This window comes from Callospermophilus lateralis, chromosome 4 (genome assembly GCF_048772815.1).
Source record: "Callospermophilus lateralis isolate mCalLat2 chromosome 4, mCalLat2.hap1, whole genome shotgun sequence".
Taxonomy (NCBI): Eukaryota; Metazoa; Chordata; class Mammalia; order Rodentia; family Sciuridae; genus Callospermophilus; species Callospermophilus lateralis.
In genome coordinates this window covers 70378800-70401616 of record NC_135308.1, presented here as the reverse complement: position 1 = coordinate 70401616, position 22817 = coordinate 70378800, and the positions used below count along the sequence as shown (strand labels likewise).

Here is a 22817-nt window from a genome sequence, read left to right as displayed (position 1 = left end):
AAGCTGGCTTTGAACTTGTGATCCTCCTACCTCAACCTCTGGAGCCAGTGGGATTACAGTGTGTGCCAATGTGCCCAGCAAGGAAATTGCTTTTTAGAGGTTTAGTGTGATAATTTGTTAAATATAAGTTGGGAATCAAAAGATGTGACTAGGTAGAAAGGAATCACTTTTTCTTAATAACTTATTAACCAGCTGATGATGTTCCTTCAAGAAGGTGGGCCTGTGCCCTCTGATAGCAGTCCCACCCACATGCACCCCTGTGGAAGACTAGTCAACCATAGACCACCAGATCCAGAAGTAGCTGTCTCTGTGTGCATATCATACAAGCATCCTGTTCACATGTACCTCTGGTGGCATGCCCATTACCACAAACTAGAAGACATGGCGAAAGCTCTACCCATTCTCCCATAGACCTATAAGCAGCCTTGCCTGCCCATTAGGCCAAAGGCAACCTGACCTGTGTGTGGATCTCAACAGCCATACCCATCTGTAGAATAGAAGCCCTTCTAAACCCTTTCAATAGGCCCATCTGCCCATACACTCTTGAAACACTCCTACCCGTGGATCCTGACAGCATATACATTTTTAGATCTTGGCTTAGGTCTTCCCATTTACTGCTAGCTGGCTCACCATGCTGTCTGATGACCTTCCCATAATTTCTTACCTTCACGTTTTATTAAGATCTTTAACTGATAAAACTGTTCAGTAACAACTGGAAGAAGTGACTGCTTCTAAAATTCACATCTGCCAACTGAAGGCCACAAGAATCATGCAAACGTGACACTAACAAAGGAGCCCAATAAAGCTCCAGTAAGTGATCCTTTTTAAAATTGAAATCCACAATCTGCTTGACAAGTAATTAAAATTAATAATATTGAAGAGTCTCACTGAGCGCCAAGAGAACACATATAGACAACTTAAAATCAAAATCAAAACCAGGAGCATAATATTTGAACAAAATAAGAAATTCTACAAAGAAACCATGAAAAATAACCAAACTGAAATTCTGGAACTAAACTATGTAGTTACAGAACTGAAAAATTCAAGAGACAGCTTCAGTAGCAGACTCAATTAAGCAGAAGAAAGAATCAGTGAACTTAAAGACAAGTCCTTTGAAATTGTCCAATCAGAAGAACAAAAATTAAATAGAAAAGGAATGAAGAAATCTTAAGGATTTAAACAGCATCATTAAGTGAACCAATCAATATATGTGTTATGAAAGTTTCAGAAAGAGAAGAGAGAGAGAGAGAGAAGAAGGTGGTTTATTTAAAAAAATAATAGATGAAAACTACCAAAATCTAGGGAGAGAAATGTACTTTTAGGTTGATAAAGCTTCAGTGTACCCAAATAAATTGAACCCAGAAATGTGAGGAACATAGCACCTTATAAATAAATTACTGCAATACAAATAAATTACTCCATTCAAGTGGAGTACTGCAGTGATTAGGTTAAGGCTCTTATTGCCTCTAAACTTTCTTGCATTATCTCACAAATGAGCTTTTGGGGGAACACCTCATATCTAAATCATAATATTCATAGAAACAAAATGAAGATAAAAATCACATGATAACATAAATAGAAGCAGAAAAATATCTAACAAAATCCAACATTGTTTTTTGATGAAAATTTCAACAAATTAGATTTAGGAGGAATTTACCTAACATAATAGAAGACGTATATGAAAACCCACACAGATAATATCATATTTAATGATGAAAAATGAAAGCTTTTCTACTAAAGTCTGGAATAAAGATGCTCACTCTTGTCTCTCCTATTCAATGTGATACTAGAAATCTTAGCCAGAACAATTAATTAAGAGAAAGAAATGGAAGGAATTCAAATTGGAAATAAAGGATTAAAATTTTTTTCTGCTTTCAAATAACATGATCTTAACTATATAAAACCCTAAAAATGCCATCCAAAAATCTGGTAGAATAAACAAATTCAGGAAAGTTTCAGCATTCAAAATCAACATATAAAAATCAGTTTCATTTCTATACACTAACAATGACCTATCTAAAAAGAAAATTTAAGAAAAAAAAGTCTCACAAATGCATCAAAAAGAATAAAATACCTAGTAATAAACTTATTCAAGGAGGTAAAAGATTTTCACACTGAAAACTATTAAAAATTATTTTAAAAGGCAAAAATAAAAGGACAGAAATCTTGTGTTCAGGGATTGGAAGAATTAATGTTATTAAAATGTCCATACTACCTAATGTTCAATAAATGGTGTTGGGAAAACTGGATGTCTGTTTGCAAAAGTGTAATAGTGGACACTTATCTTATACCATACAAAAAGTCAATTCAAAAGACTTAATTGTAAAACCTGAAATGATATAACTCTTAGGAGAACATGGGGAAAAAGCTGGTAAACATTGGAAACAGCAATGGTTTCTTGCATATAACATCCAAAGCATAGATAACAAAATGTATAAATAGATAAATTTGATTATAGCAAATTGAAAAGCTTCTATACAAGCAAAGGAAACAATCGAAGAGTGAAAGACAACATAAAGAATGAGAGCATGTATCTGTAAACCATACATATGGTAAGAGATTTTATCCAAAAATAGAAGATTCCTACAAGTCATTAGTAAAAAAAATAATAAAAAATGTTTATAGCCTCCTTGTCATTCACAATTGCCAAAATGTAGAAACAGCTCAAGTGTACATGCATAGATAAATGAGTAAACAAAAGATCTATACACATACAGTGGAAGACTATTCAGCCTTACAAAAGAAGAAATCCTGCTATTAGTGACAATACAGATGGACTTGGTGGTGGACATTATGTTAAGTGAAATAAAACAGATACAAAGGGACAAATATTGCATTCTCACTTCTGGGAAGAATTTTAAAATTATCAAACTCATAGAACTAAAGAGTAGAAGAGTGATTTCCAGGGATTGCAAGAAGGGAGAAACAGAAAGACACAGGGTAAAAAGATTTCATTATGGAAAGTACATAAATTCTGAAATTCTTTGTACAACCTAGACCCTGTAGTTAACAATAATATATTGTATAGTTAAAATTATCCTAGTAGGGTAAGTCTTATATTAAGTGTTCGTCACACACATAAAAAAAATAAAATGGAAAAAAAAGAGCAGAGGCAGAAGGAAACTTGGAGGTGAAGGATACATTTATGGTCTGCTTGTTCTGACGGGTATCTCCGCATACTGTGCAAGTTAAATTTGTATAACTTTTGTACACCAATCATACCTCAGTAAAGAAGCTTCAGAAATAAATAAAAATCACCCATAATCTTATCATCCAAAGAAACCATAACTAATATTTTATTGAATTTCTTGTAATGATTTTCTGAGGAGTGTATGTCTGTATGTAAGTATGCATGTCCAAATACACAATTTGTTTTGTTTCTATAAGTTGATTCCAAGAAGGTGCGGGTGTCTGTAGATTGAAATGATAATGTATTATTAATGTTTGGTAGAAATGCCAACACTTATGGTGTATGTGTGTGTAAAATAACTTCATTTTATTTTTGAATGTTCTTATTAGATTATAATTATGTATAACAGTGAGACTCATTTTCAATAATCATACATGTATGAAATACTATATGGAGTTTCTAGTATTTCCTTTTTCCTTCCTCTCCTTCATCCTCCCATTCTTATTCCTCTACCCAATTGGTATTCCTTCTATTTATCTATCAGTTTTAATGTGGCACATTATAGATATGTATAAAGGTGGAATTCACTATTAAACATTTATATATGACAGCATAATTTGACCTACTTCATTCTGCGGTTCCTCTCTTTTCCCATCAAAACAATAATACCAGATAACTTCAACATACCTCTCCTACCAGTAGAGAGGAAATCCAAACATAAAATAAGTACAGTATATTTCTAGTTTGCTGTTAAGGTTGGATTTTTTCTTGCAGCTCTCTGTTTCACATGAACAGCTAAGACAGGTGTCTGTGTGATTCCAATGGAATACAGTTAATTTCAGAAAAGAAAGACCAGTTGTTGATTCTTTGTATCAAAGTGCACCCTTTCCCATGTAACCTACATCCTTTTGTGTTTATTACAAGAACAAATGAGTATTTGCACTGACCACTGCTAGACATAGAACAAATAGAAATAAGGAAAATATATGATGTTCTTAATATGTATTTCCTTTTCCTTTCTTTTTTTCCTAGAAAATATTTTGGAGAAAAAATTGGGCTGTATTTTGCCTGGCTGGGGTTATATACATCATTCCTCATCCCATCTTCTGTAATTGGGGTGATTGTCTTTCTTTATGGATGTGCAACTATCGAAGAAGATATTCCCAGGTAAGACAGTTTTAAAGAAAAAGGCTCAGTTCTCACATGTTGGTAGTTTGGAGTTTCCTCCAGTTGCAAGTACATTTCACATGCTTCCTTCCAAACTCTGTCTTCCTTCTCCTACCACAAAGGTAACTTCTCTTCAGAGAGATTAGGGAACTATGGATTCTGGGAATGGCTTCAGAGCCATGCTGGGCTTGACCCTCTTCCTTTCCTAGTGGACCTTTTCCCCAGTGCCAGGGTCTGGGCAGGTAAATAATACCAGATGGGAGGAAAATGCCAGAGAAATGATTTTTTCCTCTTCTTTACTTTTTTCTCTAGTTTTTCATAAGAGCTAAGGTAGGGTGGGTAGAGTAGCATTGAATAGAAATCACATATCTGTGTGGTCAAACACTGTTGGAATAAAATGTTGTGAAGAAACAGAATCTTCTAAAACTGAGGGAGGTTAGTGGATGGTTCAGGAATCAGAAACTGTAGAAAGTGACAGAACCCATGGAGACACTCTTGCAGTGCTGGGATAGACCAAAGAATGTCCTTGTAAGAGCGAGAGACAGCCTACAAAGGAAAGGAGCTCTTTAGGAATGACAGTGTTACATATTAAGTGTGACTGGTCTGTTCACTCTCTGGGTCTTAGTTTTCTGGCTATAAAACAGTAATAATAAAGGCTAACTCATGGTGTTGAAGCTTAAAGGAGACAGTATCTGGCACATAGCCGAGAATTAAAAAATAACTATTAAATGAATCAAAATATATGGGAAAAGTACAAGAGACAAAATGCTTAGCTAATTTTTAGAATGTAAATCTCTGGCTATCTTTAGAACTAGCATTGCAAACTGATGAATGGCTAGCATATTATAATATTCTTTTGGTTGCAAACGATAGAAATGCAAGTTGAACTAAATTAAGTAAAAAAAGAGACTTTATTATAAGGGTTCTAGGGTGACTTCAAGGAACCCAGTTGCAGGCTTGTGGATGACCTAAGGATAAACTGTTTATCTCCTGACTCTGGTTCTCTCTAGTATTTACTGGTTTCACTACAGATTTTCTCTATTTAATGTAAACAGTGCTGCTAGTAGGTCATGAATGTTACTAGAGCTTTATACTCAATGGATCTCAAGTGAGAAGGTCTTATTGGCTCAGTTTGACTTAGGTAGAGGTCCTGGACCAATCAATGGTGATCATGGGCACAATCCGTCTGTAGCAACGTGGTGTTCTTCCAGTAGCCAGGTAGATAAGAAGGCTGGGGAGATTATGAATACCTACTATATTGGGTGGGAAACAGTGGCTGTTCTGAAGGAAGGACCCAGAATTGTACTTGTTGAGGAATATGTATCCATCAGTAAGCAGGATCCAGATGGTTCTTCTTGCCACTCTCACTCTATAGAAATGGTCTGTAGAACAAAGCTAAATAATTTGGTGTAAGAGACAAGAGCTTAGATATTTTGTGTATAAAACTTTACTATCATCTGTCAAGTATTCTTAATTGGGAGTTCTGAGACCTTTGTGATAAGAGGTTGGTTATTAGGGTTCTAATTGGTTTTAGGGCTACCTTCCCTAGTTCATCTATTATGAAGGAAGAAATAATATTCACATACCTATCTTTTGCCAGGCATAGTGCTAGGTGATTTTTATTTAATAGTTTCTTTAATCCTGTAAGACATCAGTGTTGTAAAATCTGTATGATAATAGTATTATTTTCACTTAGAGATGGAGAAACTCATGCCCAGTGAGATTACCTAAATTGTCCAAGTCCAACTGCTAATAATCTTCAGGGATGGGAGGTGAACTTTTTTTGCTTCCTGGTTTAAAGTCTTTGCCTTTTGCAACAGTGAAGTCTTCAGAAGGCTCAAACCCTCCTTGGCAGCTCAGTAGCTTCACTGGGAGCTTGCCTAGGTATGTCCTCTTGTTTTCTTTGTCTAGTTGTGATTCCTAGATGTCTGGTCTCAGGTTGATCAAAACAGGAAAGCCCCATAGTGTGCACAGGGAAACAAAGCAGTGTGGTGGGTGGGGCGTCCACATGCTGGGTCACATCAGGACTTAGAACTTGTGCCCTGGATCCCCATATGGGAATACATGTGGCGAGCAACCATTGCAGCTGGAGGTGGCCACGGTCTGCACATGCTACAAAGTTATATATCTAGCTAGAGGCACGCACACCACACATTCACACCACTAACATATGTGCAGGGATATACACATGTAAAATGCAGTTGTTATCATTGCTGACATGTTAAGCCCCTTAGAGCATGTCATATTCTACCACCTATGAAGAGCAACCCACGGGTAGGTTGCAGAATCAATTCGATGGGTTATTTTTTAAATGAACTATGATGAGATAGGATAGTATTACATTATTATTCATTACAAGCAGCAAGGACAAATGTTTAATGAGATATATTTCAGCGATATAAGTGTGAGGGTCAAGGGTGAATGTATTTGCATATGGATCTGTGTCTATCAGCCCAGTCACTCCTAAGTGTCATTAAAAACTTGCACTATTTTGGGGATTGTTTTAGATTTTATGTAAGATATTAAATGGCACCCTTTATTCCACACTACTAACTTTGATATAAAAGATATATTCAAAAAGTTTTGAATATATCTTTTATATCAAAGTTATTAGTGTGGAATAAATATAAATATAGTAAGTAAAGAATAATTATAAATATAGTAAGTAAAGTTCTATATATGCATGGGATACATCTATAGAACTTTACTTACCAAGGGACTGATTTCATTGTTAAGCACTTACTGACATGGATAGGGAAGATTGGAACATTTTTTGGAAAAGCTGATTAATCCAAACCATATTGGAGAAAAAGGTTGTTACTTTAGGCCTGAGACCTTAATAGCAGATGTTTTGTCTGAATAATTGCCTCTTTGTACCTCCCTACTCTGTGCTAGCAAGTTCTGCCTTACCCAACTTGTGAGCAGTGATTCACTCTTAAGAACCCCAATTGCTTTAGGGTCTTGGTTCAACTGATTGTCAGGTCATTTATCAACCTTCCTATGCTTTCTAAAGAAAATGATGGGTTGAAAAAATATGCCATTAGATTTATGGCCACCATTACTTCTCATTGGAGATCTGAATTTTTCATATAGCTAGTGAGTAACTCAGACATGATTTCAATTTCTAGGTGGTCTTCCTCATTCTTCAACTTGTCCAGAGGCAGCCTCTTTCAGGGGATACAAAGTCATTTTAATGTCATTTTGAGACAGAACGTCTCTAGAATTTTGTTAAAATCGCTTGTATCAAAAAATACATAGCAAGCATTCTGACTTCAAATTTAGATGAATAGAGAATAATCCATGCTACTGTGGCTGCTATTTTGTACAAGTGATTGATAGCTGCCTGCACTCTAATTTAAAAAGCCAATAATTTACACAGCACTTATGTTTCAAAGTGCTTTGCAACAAGTTGGTTGATAATACTTTCTTCATTCTTGACCTTTTAGCATTGACTAGATTTAACTAAGATTAGCTTAACTAGGATTATCTGTCTTCCCAGTCCTGGCTTTAAAAACTCTGAACAAAGTGAAGTCCTTAACGTACACACTTGAAGGGCAGCACTGAGACATGGCTTAAAAACAAAGCTTTTTACAAGAACTTGTATGGACAAACTATTTTCTTTATAAATCTGTTTTCTAAGAGGACATTTTCTTTTCTGAAAGTAGCAATTCCTTCTCATCCACCTTGTGAACATTTGCCTGACTCAGAAGACTAAAATAGACCTTGTTCTGTACTTGCCAATAAGAACGTACCCAGGTGAAACTAGTACAGCTGAACTTATTACTAAGATATTACCATTTAATATTTTCAATGTGAATGAGTCATTTTTATTGACACTTGCCAGTGGAGGGCTTAGCAGCAGGTCAGTGGAGGAACGAGGATTTGTCCTCAGAGACCTAGAGTTTCCATTCTCTCACACAGAAGGCCTTTCCCTGATGGGGACTTAATAGCTCATTAAAAACAGAAGCCTAAAAGCTGGAACTTGACAGAAAGTGACAGTTCTCAGTAAATCTCTCTCTTCAACTTCTTAATGATGGGGAAATGGACACAGTGTTCCTCAACTTTACAGGTTTCATGGAGGCCCTTCTTTGAACAGGGCACCAGCTCCCCCATGGGACAGTGGACTCCCCCTTGTCAGCCGTGCTCTGCAGCGCCCTCTGCTGCCTCTTTCTATATGGGTTTTCAGCCCAGGATGCCCTGCCTCACCATCACCATGGTTCCAGCTGCTCGGTGGGAACAGCCAAAGTCTCGTTTTCATGAACTCTTGAGTTCTCCACCCTCTCCCCACCAAAACCATGAGCTTAACAATCCACTTGTTACACTCCAAAGTGATGAGTTCATTCATTTTCCTGCCACAATGTGGTTTGAAGGGATATTGAGGAAGCCTGGCAGTGCTGGTGATTCTTTGAATCTTATTTGTAAGCTTTTATATGAACCCAGATTTGTTGGATTCACCTAAAAACCTAATAAATGAATGGAATTTCATATATACTCGTCCACCCATTAAGTAGAAGTGTCCTTGGAATAGGTAGAATATGGGCACTTGATATTTTCTGGCTCATGCTTCTTTCCCAAGTACCAGAGGATCTAGACTTTGGAAAATTTTTTCTTTCTCCCTAATCCTATTTCATGGTAATGATAATTCTTATTAGATTGAGGTTATTAATCTCTATTCTACAAATGGCCATTCAGTGAATGTTCTTAGAAAAGGGCTTCCAACCCAGCTTTATTACATTTGTTTCCCATGGATTTTTTTAGAGCTTGTGCTAGTCCAACCATACATACTTGTTTGATTCTACTTGTGATCCATTCCACACATCTGTGAGTCATTCAGTAGAGTTTAAGAAGAAAGCACATATTTGAAGAATGGGTGATGAAATCCAGCTTCAGGCAGGTGATTAATTCACAATTGTTGATGCTTGCTACCAACCTCACAAACTCAACACATTTTGAATGAACTTTCTAGGGTATCATTCAAAGCCCAATATCTCTGACATGCAGTCACTAACTTTCTGGGATACATCTAGTGACAGGGAGTTCCATACCTTAAAAGATGGACCATTTGTCTCTGTTTTTTTTTTTTTTTTGACAAAATATGAGTAACACTCTCAGGTGAACAATCCAATCCTAACTTTTTTGATATTATTTACTTATGGACTTGATAAACTCAACCACAGATTTGGAAATGGGAGGTCTTTTAGGGTGACTTGCCTATAATTGGGCCCTACCTGAGCTTCATCTGACCCAGCATCTGTCCACTGCAGCAAAGAGATGTGTGACCAGCAGAATGCCTTTACCATGTGTCCCCTGTGTGACAAGTCCTGTGACTACTGGAACCTCAGCTCAGCCTGTGGGACTGCACGGGCCAGCCACCTGTTTGACAACCCTGCCACCGTTGTCTTCTCCATCTTCATGGCTCTGTGGGGTAAGTGGGTCATCATGCAGCTTATATGGGGACTCTCTGTAGAACTATCAAACTCTAAAAATGGCCATGCAGTGAATGTTCTTAGAAAAGGGCTTCCAATTCATAGTCTTCAGTTTGCTCTCTTTAGTAGATTTTTTTTTCATATCTCAAGAAGCTTTTTAAGGACAATTCCTTTCTCTTCTTTACTCATTCTTATGAACAGAAAATAAAAATATCCTTCATGACCTTATCTGTTTTCTCTTAGATACAGTAATGTCAACCCCATACAGGCCTCATGTATGATTTCATGATTTGAAAGCACCTATCATACCCATGGGATCCTCTAAGCACATTTCCTTAGTCATGTAAAATCATAGATATTGTGCTGTGTAAGACACAGAGTAGTGCTGTAACCCCCGTGGTTGGAGAGTTAGCTGGTGGTAAAAGTGGGCTAAGATCTGGCCTCCTGACCCCAGGCTCAATGCTATATTTAGGACACCATGAATATAGACTGTAGAGATTTTATTGAATACTAGAGTGGTGTTTTCTGTATTTGCATCAGAGAGATTTGAGAAGGAAAGAACAAATAGTTTCTTCACTTTCCTCCTCCTCTTTTCCCCCCAAGAGTATCAGGGTAATAAACTTTCTCTGAGCCACACTTATCAGATCATGAAAACACACACACACACACACACACACACACTCTCACACACTCACTCTCTCTCTCACACACACATACGCTCCTAGTCTTAAAAACTAACCTGGAACAGCCACCCATGGTAACTGAATGTTTCTAAAATGACCCACCCATGTGTATTTTCAAAAGGACAAAGTCAACATGTTTCAGTCCATTTGAGTAGCCACCTGCTCTTTGCTCATCATTGAATGTGCAGGCTCCTAGTGCTCCCACAGGATCACAGACCAGCAGGACCTCGATCCTGCTTTAGAAGCTGCTTGATTTATTACTGCCTCCGCAGGGTCTGGAGGACATGCCAAGATGGGGCCCTGAGTCACACATCCCTAAAAGTGTGAGAAGGAGGAGAGGGAGAAGTCTGTTCTCAGAAGTGCTGGAAGAACAGGAACACAAACTTTCTCCATTCCCTGTGGGGACCTGTACTTGGGTGGAGACAGAACTTAGCTGGAAAAAATCCTGCATGGCTAAGCCACCACAGAAAACTTCCAAGGGGGCACGCTGGTTTCCAGGAAGAACAACAGCTTCCCAAGAGCACATGGGAAGTCAAAAGTAGAAGCAGTAAACAGCAGGAAATGGCCATACAGCTCTGGAATTGTCTACAAGAAGGGTCAGGAGAGCTAAGAGAAGTTGGGCTTGTTGTTTGATAGGTCATGGGCAGCTCTGTGTCTCTTCATCAAGCAGGGCATCTTTTAATTACCCTGAGATCCACTTGAACTGATTTGGAACATGGAATACACATTAGTTTTTTGATATATTACAACCCTAATTCCCAATAATTCAACTTGTGGATACTACCACCACTGAGTAGCTAAAACATAATGACTCTGGGCCCATGATCCCTCAAGAGCCTTCCTAGGACACATAATATCTGGTAGAGAATTGTGATTTTCACTTGTGCTTTATGGGTTTAAGCCCCAACAAGTGTCTTTTGTATTTCCTCAAAAGCCATGATGAGCAGAAACCTCCACCCCTTCTAAGATCCTCAATCATTTACTGCCTCCACCCCTGTAAAATACAAAGAGGGTGGGATTGGGCCCAAGCTTCCTGGATTTGGAGAGGTTTCTATTTTTTTTTAACAGCCTTGTTGTGTTTTATGTGATTATGTATTTGGTTACGGCAGCCAAGAGCCCTAGGCATGATTGCCTACAAATTACAATTAAAAATTATAGCAATGCTTCTCATTATCATGATTATTATGATTAGTGGTGTTGTGTTGGGTGGGCCTGGGCCAGGGCCCAGGTCTGCCAGGAATAGACTGGGAAGAAGTGGCTCTGTGTAGAGAGAGACTCGAGCTGTCTTGGTGGCAGTGAGGATGAAGTTTGTGGAAACTCGGGGTCTTGATGATACTGCTCTTGAGGATACTCCCATCCTGGTCAGCAGGATGGGAGTCTGCAGGAAACTTCAGGCACATCTGCTGCAGTCTGGCTTTAAACTCCAAGAAACTTTAGGGCAGTGAAGCCCTACTGAAGAGGAAGTAGAGAGAGAGAGGGTTTCTGAAATCTTTTCTGAATAGAGGTTAAGGACACCAAGTTAGAGGTCAGACTGTCCTCAATGGACATTCCAAATCTTCTCTTCATCATCTTTGGATTCTGTAGCAAGTACATGTGGACCTAGTCCTTTGTCACAAAAGTTAGTGCTCTTAAGAAGTGGACATAGCTCTGTGTCTTAAAATCAATACTCCTAACCAGGGTGCCATGTTATCTTGGGCATGTTAATCTTTGAAGATCACTTCTGTAAATGGTGCAAAACAATACCTACTCTTTTGTGCTTTTATGCCAGGTGAATGAGATATAGGCACAGCAGTTAGCATAATTCTTGGCTTAGAGCATGCACCCAGGAGCTGTGAGCTGCTCTTCCTGGCGTGATGGCCTTCTCTTGCCCCCATGACTCCTCTTCCCGTTATTGCTTTGCTCCTCTCATGTGATCCCACAGTCTGACTTCCTGTTCTCATGGAGACCCTACTTGGTCAGCACTCTGAGCCCTGCTATATGCACACTCTTCTCAGCACCATGAAGAGCAATAGGTAAAGGAAAGACTTCCCCCTGATCTCAGAGTGTCTCCAGGCCAATGTCAGTATCAAGAGGTCAGATGGCACTCATGAGAAATACTTCAAATACAAGGAGGAAAACATATATACTAGTGTATTCTAATGTAGTTGCAAGTAAATAAATGTAGCTTTAAGTCATCACATGGCCAGGTGTTTGCCATTCCCAGTTCTGTGCTATGCCCAAGTTAAACATGGACAACCATGAGCCCAGGAAGAGTTGATAGCCCTGATAGAGCACAGCAGACCTGAAATAGCAGACATCAGTCAAGACCAGCATGCAGTGAGGGCTGGGTAGGTCCCTACCAGGGATGGTGTAGAGCTGGAGGGATGACCCTGGGGAGTATCACATTCCTTCCCTTTCCTTTTGTGCTGTGACCAAAGGGACAGGATGAGTGTGGAGAAGGAGGGGACTTGGACTGACTGGGGATTGGAGGAGGCAGGAATCCTGAGGATAGGATAGGATAGGAGAAGAGTACATTCTGCAGAAATTGGGGTGCAGAGGACAGTGAGGAGCTTAGCAGCAATGCGGGCATGAGGTATGTGTTGATAAATAGTGGGAGATTTCAATAGAGGAGTGGGTCAGATTTTCGTGGTCCTGACATCCAGAGAAGACTTAGACCATAAGGAGCCACTGAAAGTTTATGTAGGGGAGTGTTGGCATTCTCCCACTTTTCACTGCCTAAATCCCATTGCTGGCTAAAGCCCAACTCATGCCTCCTCTGACAGCTAACATTCCTCTTTTGCATACCCATAGTTTTCTGTCTGTATCATTTTTAAGTCTCTGTTATTTTTATGCCTTGTGTTATAGCTGTTTACAACCTATCTTTATGGACTGCAAACAACTTGAAAGCAAAATCTGTATCAGATTCACCTCATCTCCCCCACCATGTCTAGAACAGTGTTTTGTACATCACAGACACCTTAATTGGGGGTATTATTTTTGCAGGATTAGAAATCCACTCAGGCTTGCTTAAAACGCAGAGATTTATTGTAAGATAGCAAGAGACAAACTCAAGGATGTAGGAAATGAAATATAGCCAGGCTTCCTGGGAACTGGAGCTGGGGAAGTAATCAGAAACCAGAGTCTTCCCTCCTTTTTCAGGTGCTGTGTGGTTTCTCTCATCTCTGCTTCTCTTTTTGTTTCTTCTTTTCAATATTCTAAAGAGAGACTCTGACTAGTCCATCAGCAGAACCTAGATCAGGTGTTCAATCCTGATAGGACCAGCTTTGACTTTAGGATTGTAGTAGATAGAAAGCTTTGCCTAGAGCATGTTGTGTATGCCCTTGGAAAAGCCATGGGCAAACTGACAGATGGGTTGGGATGGTAAACGTTCTACAGATCTTTTCTGAACAAATGAAAAAATGAGTGAATGCTACTTATGGAGATTATTCTACATAGGTTAAATCTATAGTTGAGTCTCCAGACTATTGAGTCAGATAGAACTGTTAAGAGACTGTTATGTCATCTCAGAATCAGATGATTATGGCCAATAGAAAGGAAGTGGTGCTGGGGACAGAAAGAAAGAGATGAGGGAGAGAGATGCTGACAAAGGTGCAGGAAGAACGCATGCATAGGCAAGATGAGGCTGGTCAAAAGGCTACAAATCCCTCCATTTTATTTTCTTCAATCTTCTATCTTTCTTTAATTTTTAGAAAATTTATTTATTTATTCTAATTTGTTATATAGGACAGCAGAATGCATTTCAACTCATAGTACACCTATAGAGTAAAATTTTTCATGTCTCTCTACAACGTAGAGTCACACCATTTGTGTCTTCATACATGTCCATGTAATCATGTCCATCTCATCCCAACATCTTTCCTACCCTATGCCTCCTCCCTTCCCCTCCCTCCCCTTTGCCCTATCTAAAGTTCCTTCATTCCTCCCATGCTCCCCCTGCATCCCCATTATGATCAGCATCCACATAGCAGAGAACACATTCAGCTTTTGTTTTTTGGGGGATTGGCTTAATTTGCTTAGCATAATATTCTTCAACTCCACCCATTTACCTGCAAATGCCATGATTTTATTCTCTTCTAATGCTGAGTAATATTCTATTGTGTATATCTACCACAGTTACTTTATCCATTCATCTGCTGAGGGCATCTAGATTAGTTTCACAATTTAGCTATTGTGAATTGTGCTGCTACAAACATTGATGTGCCTGTGTCCCTGTAGTATGTTGTTTATAAGTCCTTTGGGTATAAACTGAGGAGTGGGATAGCTGGGTCAAATGGTGGTTCCATTTCAAGTTTTCCAAGAAATCTCCATACTTCTTTCCAGATTGTTTGCACCAACTTGCAGTCTCACCAGCTATGTATGTACTTGTCTTTTTCCTACATCCTTACTAACATTTATTGTTGTTTGTTTTCTTAATAGCTGCCATTCTTAATAGAGTGAGATGAAATCTTAGAGTAATTTTGATTTGTGTTCTCTAATTTCTAGATATGTTGAACAGTTTTTCATATATTTGTTGATTATATATCATCTTCTGAGAAGGGTCTGTTTATTTCCTTGGCCCATTTACTGATTGGGTTATTTGATGTTTTTGGTTTTACATCTTTTCTTAATTTTGTAGGATCAAATCTAACTTTTTTCTCATAACTTAGAAGTAGGGAAAGGGGTGTGTATGAGTGTGTCCCTTTAATATAGCCACACACTGTATAATGATGTTTTGATCAATAAAGGACTACTTATACAACGGTGGGCACATAAGATTGTATGACCTAGTGACACCATAGCTGTTTGTATACATACACCCTATGATGTTCATACATTGACACAATTGCCTAATGCTTACTTCTCAGAATATTTCCCTTCCTTATTAAGTGACACATGACTGTGTATCTACAGACCATTCAAGGATGTGGAATATTTTAAGAAGCTCAGCTAGAAGTGGGAGACAGGGACTAAGATTTAGAGAAAGCTTATAAATGTGAAATCTATATAATGTATCCCCTACCTCTGCTGGTGAAAGTGAAAAGGCTATTCATAATCCACCCTTCAAAAATAATTGAATTTTTTCCTTTTTTTTAAAGCTACCATGTTTCTGGAAAACTGGAAGAGACTACAGATGCGACTAGGCTATTTCTGGGACCTGACTGGTATAGAAGAGGAAGAAGTGAGTTCCCTTATGTACTTCTCTGGGCCCTTGCTTTGCTTTGACCCTGGAACTAGACTATCTTCTGTAAGATAGCCATGGATGTTTGCTGTCTCATCAGCCAGCCCTAGCTGGGTCACACAGTGGCTGCTTTTGCAGGATGGCTCCATGGGCTAGAGCATGGTTGATAGGCATTGAGGCAGAAGGTTCAAGGGTTCCTTCTTCCTTCGAGCTGTAAGACATTGGGCTAATGGATAGTCATATGTACCAGGAACCTTCTCTGGGAAAAGAGATGGCATAAGATGCAAGAGGCAAGAGGCAGACTTGAGAGCATGAAACCAGAGAATAGGAATCACTCCTATGTAGCCCAGAGCAGGAGTATGTCAGAATGCCTCTGTGGGCCTACTGAGGGCCACTGGAGAGGCATGGGTGCCAGCCCATTGATACCTGAGGACAAAGAAAGACCTCTTAACTGCTATGGTGTAAGGTGAAACTCTGTGTGTGAAACTGGAAGGTGAGCTTGAGGGTAAAGGATAGATTCTTCTAGAACTGAGTCTTCTGGGAAGATGATTTTTTAAAATGTTTTTATTAGTGCACTCGAGTTATACTAATAGTGGGGTTCCTTTTGACATTGCCATACATGCATGGAATATAATTTGCTCCGTGAATTTCGATCCCCAGTACTTCAACTTTCTCTCCCTTCTTCCTTAAGAGGTAAAGTGTTCCCCTTCCATCACTCCCACCTCTATTCCTTCCCCCTCCCCTTATATCTATCTATCTATCTATCTATCTATCTATCTATCTATCTCTCATTTTAATGAGTGCTTTATAGATATAGATGAAGGTAGACTCCACTGTGGTATATTCACATATGTATGCAGCATAATCTGGTGACTTTCATTCTGCAGTTCCTCCTTTCCAGTCCTTCCTCCCTGCTCCTCAATCCCCTTCTTCTACTCCACTGATTCTTCTATTTTTATGGATTCCCCTCAACCACCCTGCTTCTTCCCCCTGATTTAGTTCAAGTTTCCATATATGGGAGAAATGGGAGAAAACATTGGATCCTTCACTTTCTGTGTCTGTCATATTTCACTTAGCATGATGTTCTCCAGTTCCATCCAATGGCAGATGTTGTCATCTCATTCATCTTTATGGCTGAGTAAAAATCCATTGTGTGTATAGACCACAGTCCTTTATATATTTGTCTGTTGATGGGCTTCTGTGCTGGTTCCATAATTTGACTATTGCGAATTGTGCAGCTATAAATATTGATATATCTGTGTCACGATAGTATGCTGATTTTATTTATTTTGGAAGAGGATATTTAAAGGAGGTCAACAAATCAGCCTTTTCTCGCAGCTCTTTTGAGAGCTAGTGCCCTAGTCTTGATGCTGGTGAGGTGATGATGGACAGTGTGTCATGGTTGCTCATGGTTATCCTCCTTCTTCAGACAGCAATCTCACTTAGCTTTCTATTCCCTCTTCTTTCCCTTCCAGGCTCAGTTAGCTCCCTCTGTGGTGACCATTACAACTTTCAAGAGCTACTGATATCACAGGCCACCATGGGCAGGAAAGCAAATATGAATATTGGAATGGAACTTCCAGTACTGTGGATATTATGGATGAAGTGCTGGGAACTGTGTCTAGAGGACTAGGAAGCACTTTGAGTTACCTGAGTCCTCGCTTGCAAAGGCTGGCTATGAGCCATAGGTGGCTGCATGGAGAGTGAGTCTTTTCCTCACTAACTGATGTTCTCTGCCTTGAACTGGGAACCACTGGCTTTGTGGTCCTGACGTTTTATAAGCAAGAAAAATGAAACCTCCAATTTAGTATTGTTTCCACGCCTCTGTATTCCCAAGTCTAGTGTATTTCATTTCTTCTCTTTAATGCTCTAATTAGTCCCATTTTCCTTTGAACAGATGAGCTGAGAAATAGTACGGCCTGCAGGGCAGTTGCGTGGAATGAAATCTGCAATAATGTAGATTTTCCCCAGTTAAAATTAGTTTTCAATTGATTGAACCCCATCCACCCATCCTATATGTTAAGCATAGGCCCTGAAATTAACACCATCATGGATTCTGTGACAAAAAAGAATGTCCATATGGATTCTGCCTTTAGAGAGGGATTCAAATTAGTCAGGAATATAAGCAAGAGAATAATAAAGCAATTGCATTTCTCAGAGATAAATGCCTGAACTGATGCTCCCAATAGAAAGAGTTACAGAAATTAGTTTGGTGTGGGTAATCTAGTGGGGACATAATTGTCCTGTTGGTCCCATTTTATTCAGCTAAAATATGTCAAGATATACAGAGAGGGTGGGTGGGAAGGAGAAGGAGGGAATGTGGTTTATCATGTAGGGAGGTAAACAGGGAATAGGTCTTACTCTCCTAATTCTAGGGAGTAGGATGTCTTCAAGGGAGAGAAGAAATACCCTGGGATCCAAGTCTGTGTGGGCTAGAGATAAGCTAAGTGTGTCTGCTAAGTAGAGCTGAAGAAGCCAGAACGTCTCCCTGTTAAAGAAGAAAAGTAAACATACTTGCACACAAAGAAGCATCAGTTATGACTCAATGTCCTGAAATCTCTGTAACAGGTTCCTGGCAGGAGTGGAATTATAATTCATTTTTTCCGTATAGCCAGATTTCCTGTTTTTCTGTTTAACCCAATGATCCATGGTAAGTTCAGGTATGTGATTAAGGAACTCTTGTGTAGGCTGAGGGGCCTGACCACAACTGGGTTTATCTGTTTCTTTATCTGGGGCCTAATGTTCCTAATGGGATCTCTATGTGAGGTTCCTACTGGTTGGTTCAGCATGCTTGGTGTAGCCCACAAGTGGACAGCCCAGGGTCAACATGAGAGAGGAATGGAGGTCAACCTTTTTTCTGTTAATGCATTTCTATTTTGGACTATAATATCAAGCATACCTAAAAATCCAGTCCAATTTTGAGCATATCATTAAGTACCTGCTATGTATCAGATTTTGGTATGGGGCATGAAACTACCTTAGGAACAATCTCTTTGATCTCCAAAGGGTTGCATCCCTATATCTGGTCTATAAATATTTAGAATAGAATGGAAAATATGTGGGAGAATTTCCTTTTTGGCTAATGTAAAAAGTGAAAATGATTTTTTTTAAGCAGGGTTTTGAAAACTGGTTGAATTTTAATGGGAAGCAAAGGGAAGGGGAGGGGCACCCATGAGGAGACAACAGCAAGCATGAGCCCAGGAAAACTAGGGGTATAGATCAGAAAAAGCAAGATCACTAGAAAAGTCCTATTGGCTGCAGGAGACAGGGATTGGGATGCAATAGGGAACAAGGGAACACGTATGTGCTTTGGCCAGGCTGGTGACCAGGTCAGGGTGGGCACTGATTTCTCATCATCTACTGTAGGCCATGGGAAGGGATGAAAGGCAGGCTAGGAAAGGTATGTGTGACTTATATCTGATTCCTAGAACTTATATGAAGCATTGTATGTCGAAGTGCACACATCCAAATGTGGGACAAAAGAAAGGCAGATAACATTGGGTGTTGGGAGAGGGAGGCAGGTGTCCTGAAAAGCCATGGTTAGAAGCTTTTTCTATTTTAATTAGATTCCTTTTTTCAGTACCAGAAATACTCCCAAGCCTAGCTATTTGGAACTCAAGGTGTTATTCCTCCCTGTGGTATTCACTAGCACTTTCCTACTCAGAAGAAGGAGAGTGCTAACACACATATTGACCAAAACCCATTCTTCACCTTTAGTCCTTCTCCCATGGGTGTCCCCAGCATACTGCACTCCCCATCCCCCACCAGAGAAGTGGAACTAGCACATTGGCTCAAGTCCATCTGGTCAACCTGAATGCAGACAGAAGATTGAGATTGCTTTCTTATGAGAGAAGGGAAAGAGGCAAGCAGCCAGGCCTCAGAGCCCACCCACTGGACCAGCACAGCCCCAATGTCAGGGTGTTTTTGTGGACATCACCAAGGGACTTGTTGAAGGACTCCTTTGGACCCTAGATGACCTCATTGCTGGGAGGCCTCTCATGCCTTTCCCTCCCTCTCTGTCCCACCCCTCACCTATCACATGGAGCTGTAGATATCTTCAGTGGCTTCCCATTGCCTACCTTCCTGATTAGAGCTCGTGTCATTGTCCTCCTTGCTGAGAACTTCCAGACACACAGGCCTCCATCCTGTCCCAGGTTCATTCCTGCTGTTTCTGCTGCCTAGGATGCATTCCCCCAGTGTCCACACGGCCTTTTCTCTCAGGAAGCATTACCCTCCTCAGCTTGGCCTCCCCTGACTCCCAGTCTGCTGCTTTCTTCTGTTGTTCTTATTGTCTTATCCCCATCAGCTGGTTTCTCCTTTCTGGCACAGCTTTCTTTCTGTTTCCTCTACTTGAAAATAAGCTGTATGGTAGGAGGGGCTGGGTCTACAGGGTCAATGCAGTAGTGTTGCCAGTGCCTCGAAAAGAACTCAGAGTGTAGTAGGTGCTTGATAACTCCTTGTTGAGGACATTTGTTGAAGCATCTTTAGATTTACCTCTTCAGATTAGTTACCCGGTTCTGAGATGGCCTGAGTTCTTTCTCCAGATGGAAATAGTTCCCAGTAGTTGGTGGGAAGGATTATATATTTGTGATAAGTTGACATCAGATTACCTACCCAGGGAGGTTGTGTTTGGGGATGGTTAGGTTAATCTGCCCATGGCTGGATGTGTCAAAAAAGTCCTTACAGGCTTAGATTCTGCTCTTATCAGGAGTTTTTGAAGGATTTTAAAACCTCACCAGAGCTGCTTGACAGCAGATAGGGAGATCATTGCCTAATCTACTCAGCAGATTGAAGGACACCTTGGCTCTGCTTTGAGTTTCAGACTCTTGTCCAGGTGCTGAAAAGCTGGACTTGTTCTAAGTAGATAGGAGAGATCTGAACTGGTCCCCAGCATGGGGTGAGGTGGGCCACAGCTACAACTGCATCCCTCTCTAACAACTAGAGGGATACAAGGAAACTCTGTGTGGTATCATAGCATATTTTGGAAAACCAGAGACTGGTGGGAAACACCCTATCAGTCAATCAGGAGGGCCTTTTTCAGCCCCTTTGCAGGTTTACAGTTCATATTTTGACACTCATCAGAAGTTTATCCTGCAGTTTAAATTAAAATATTTCATTGGAATAATGTAGGAAAGAAAGTGACCAAATTTTAGGGCCCAAGGAGGAAAACTTCAAACCAAATATCTTTACAGCATTTCTCAGAGCCTTATAATTTACTTACTGTGTCTCTTGGAAAGATGATACATTGAGCGGTATTTTCCAATATTTTGGATGCTAAAAATCACTTTTTAGCTAAAACTCTTTTGGAACACACCTTGGAAAATGCTGTGTGGGAGAATGGATGAAGGTGAGAGACAGAATCCAATGAACTTCACCAGCATTTCAAGAATTCTGTGTTTTCCGCATGGTACCAGTTTGTGAGAAACACAACATGATACAGAGCAGGTAGCCAACCCTTATGTTAGGATAAGAAGATGCTTGCAAGCCAAACAACTAGGAAATAAGAGACAAATATGTAATCAAGAGCTACAGTGTGTGGCGTAAGTTATAAAACTCATGGAATTTGGAGAGGGAGGAGACCCTGGCTGGCCTGTAGGTATGTTGCAACAGTCAAGAGAAGGGCTCCTGGAAGGGGTGGGACTGACCAACCCTGGAAGACTGGCTGAGATGGAGGACCCTCTAAAGCCTGTGAACAGTGTCTCCTACTGTCCTGTCATACTTATTAGTTACATGGTTTCTCCAACATCATGACTTGCCTTGGGAAAACCAGAGACAGGTCAGGAGCCTATGTTGTTGACCTCTGGAATCTCCGACATGCAGGCAGTGATAAGGAAATGTGTGTTCTCTGAATAGCCAAGTCCACTGAGAGCCAGCACCTTAATCCCTAGGAGTAAATGAGGCAGGAACATGAAGTCCTCATACCTCTTGATATTTGTCCTGGAACTGGAAGCTGCAGGGAAGGTCTGCCAGTGAGGCCAGGTGTACACTGTTAAATTCCCTTTGAAGTGACTCATGCATCTTCCTGGCCCAGCATCTGCATTTATTTGGTTTGACCATGGTTCTCTTGATTAGTTAGGTGCTCTTTCGTATGCCTGATGACTCACTATGCAGGTCTGTATGGCTGAATGGCCCAGCGATGTCTCTTGAGCATTGATGTACTTGCCAATGAGTTACTCACCTATGCTGTGCAGGAAACAGGTTCAGGCAAGTGAGTTTTAAGATTCCCTGTGGTCACTGTTGACTTTGATATTTATTGGTCGCCATTTTAGCTTACAGAATAATGGAACGGGGAAGAAGTGTTGTTGTTGCCCTGACTCCCAGCTGTGGGGGCACATCTGTTTCTCCAGCTGGGATTTGATTCCTCGCAAGTTTGAGGTCTGAGGATAGCTAGTGGGATGACCAGGTGTATGCCTCTGCCTTTGTCAAACTGCTATGCAAAGCACATGGCTTCTCTTTGTGTCAGCTGCCCAGTTAACATTTCCTCTCTCCTTTCTCAACACCGGTGCCACTCCCAGGAACGTGCCCAGGTTTGGTTTTCAGTGTGACAAAAAGTGTCCTGTGTCCCCTCTCACCCTGTGTCTTCCACATTGTGTTCCTGGTCTAGACTTTTTGTGATTGTGTGTGGTGTGGCAGTTCATGTACAGTAACATCCAATCCTAAACCCTGACTTTGATGTACTCCATGTGTCTGGCTATAACCCGGAGGCCAAGGTCATCGTTCTTCCTGTTTACTAACTGCTGTCTGACTCTTTGGTTTAGGAACACTCCCGGCCTGAGTATGAAACCAAAGTTCGAGAAAAAATGCTGAAGGAGAGCGACAAGTCGGTTGTGCAGAAATTGGAAACAAATATGACTGAGACCGAGGATGAGGTAAGATGCTGTGCTGATTGCTCATTGTCCTCTTTATCTGTTAAGATCCTGTTGTCATGGTATCTGGACCGTCTTAGTGAAGGGAGACTGGACTGTGAGAGGGAGTTATGTGGGACTGGATGGAGTGAGAGCCTGGCATCTCCCCTCATCCTGCAGCGGGAACTCTTGGGTAGCAGGCTCCCTCCCTGACTGGATCCGTTTCTTTCCTGGTGGTTCTTACTGTCAACACCCACTGCATAACTAGCTCTGGGGTCATCAGGGCGTGCGGGATGTTTAGGAAAGGTACCTGTTCTTCTGGAGAACAGACAAAGAGGTCAGGTTGGGGGAGAAAGAACGTCTCCAGCCTGGTTCCTCTGGGTACCATCACCTGAGCACTGAATAATG

General features: G+C 40.4%; 1 protein-coding gene across 2 annotated transcripts in view; it reads left to right on the top strand.

The window, feature by feature from the left end:
* The window catches only part of Ano2 (anoctamin 2), a 341337-nt gene that overhangs the window by 155483 nt on the left and 163037 nt on the right, over nucleotides 1-22817 (top strand). Inside the window, exons 9-13 of one of the 2 annotated variants that reach the window (XM_076852569.1) lie at nucleotides 4163-4297; nucleotides 9562-9722; nucleotides 15482-15564; nucleotides 22080-22091; nucleotides 22323-22433. In XM_076852569.1, the coding sequence (XP_076708684.1) occupies nucleotides 4163-4297; nucleotides 9562-9722; nucleotides 15482-15564; nucleotides 22080-22091; nucleotides 22323-22433 (502 nt within the window). The remainder of the gene's footprint in view (nucleotides 1-4162; nucleotides 4298-9561; nucleotides 9723-15481; nucleotides 15565-22079; nucleotides 22092-22322; nucleotides 22434-22817) is intronic. The other variant, XM_076852567.1, reaches the window with a different exon arrangement.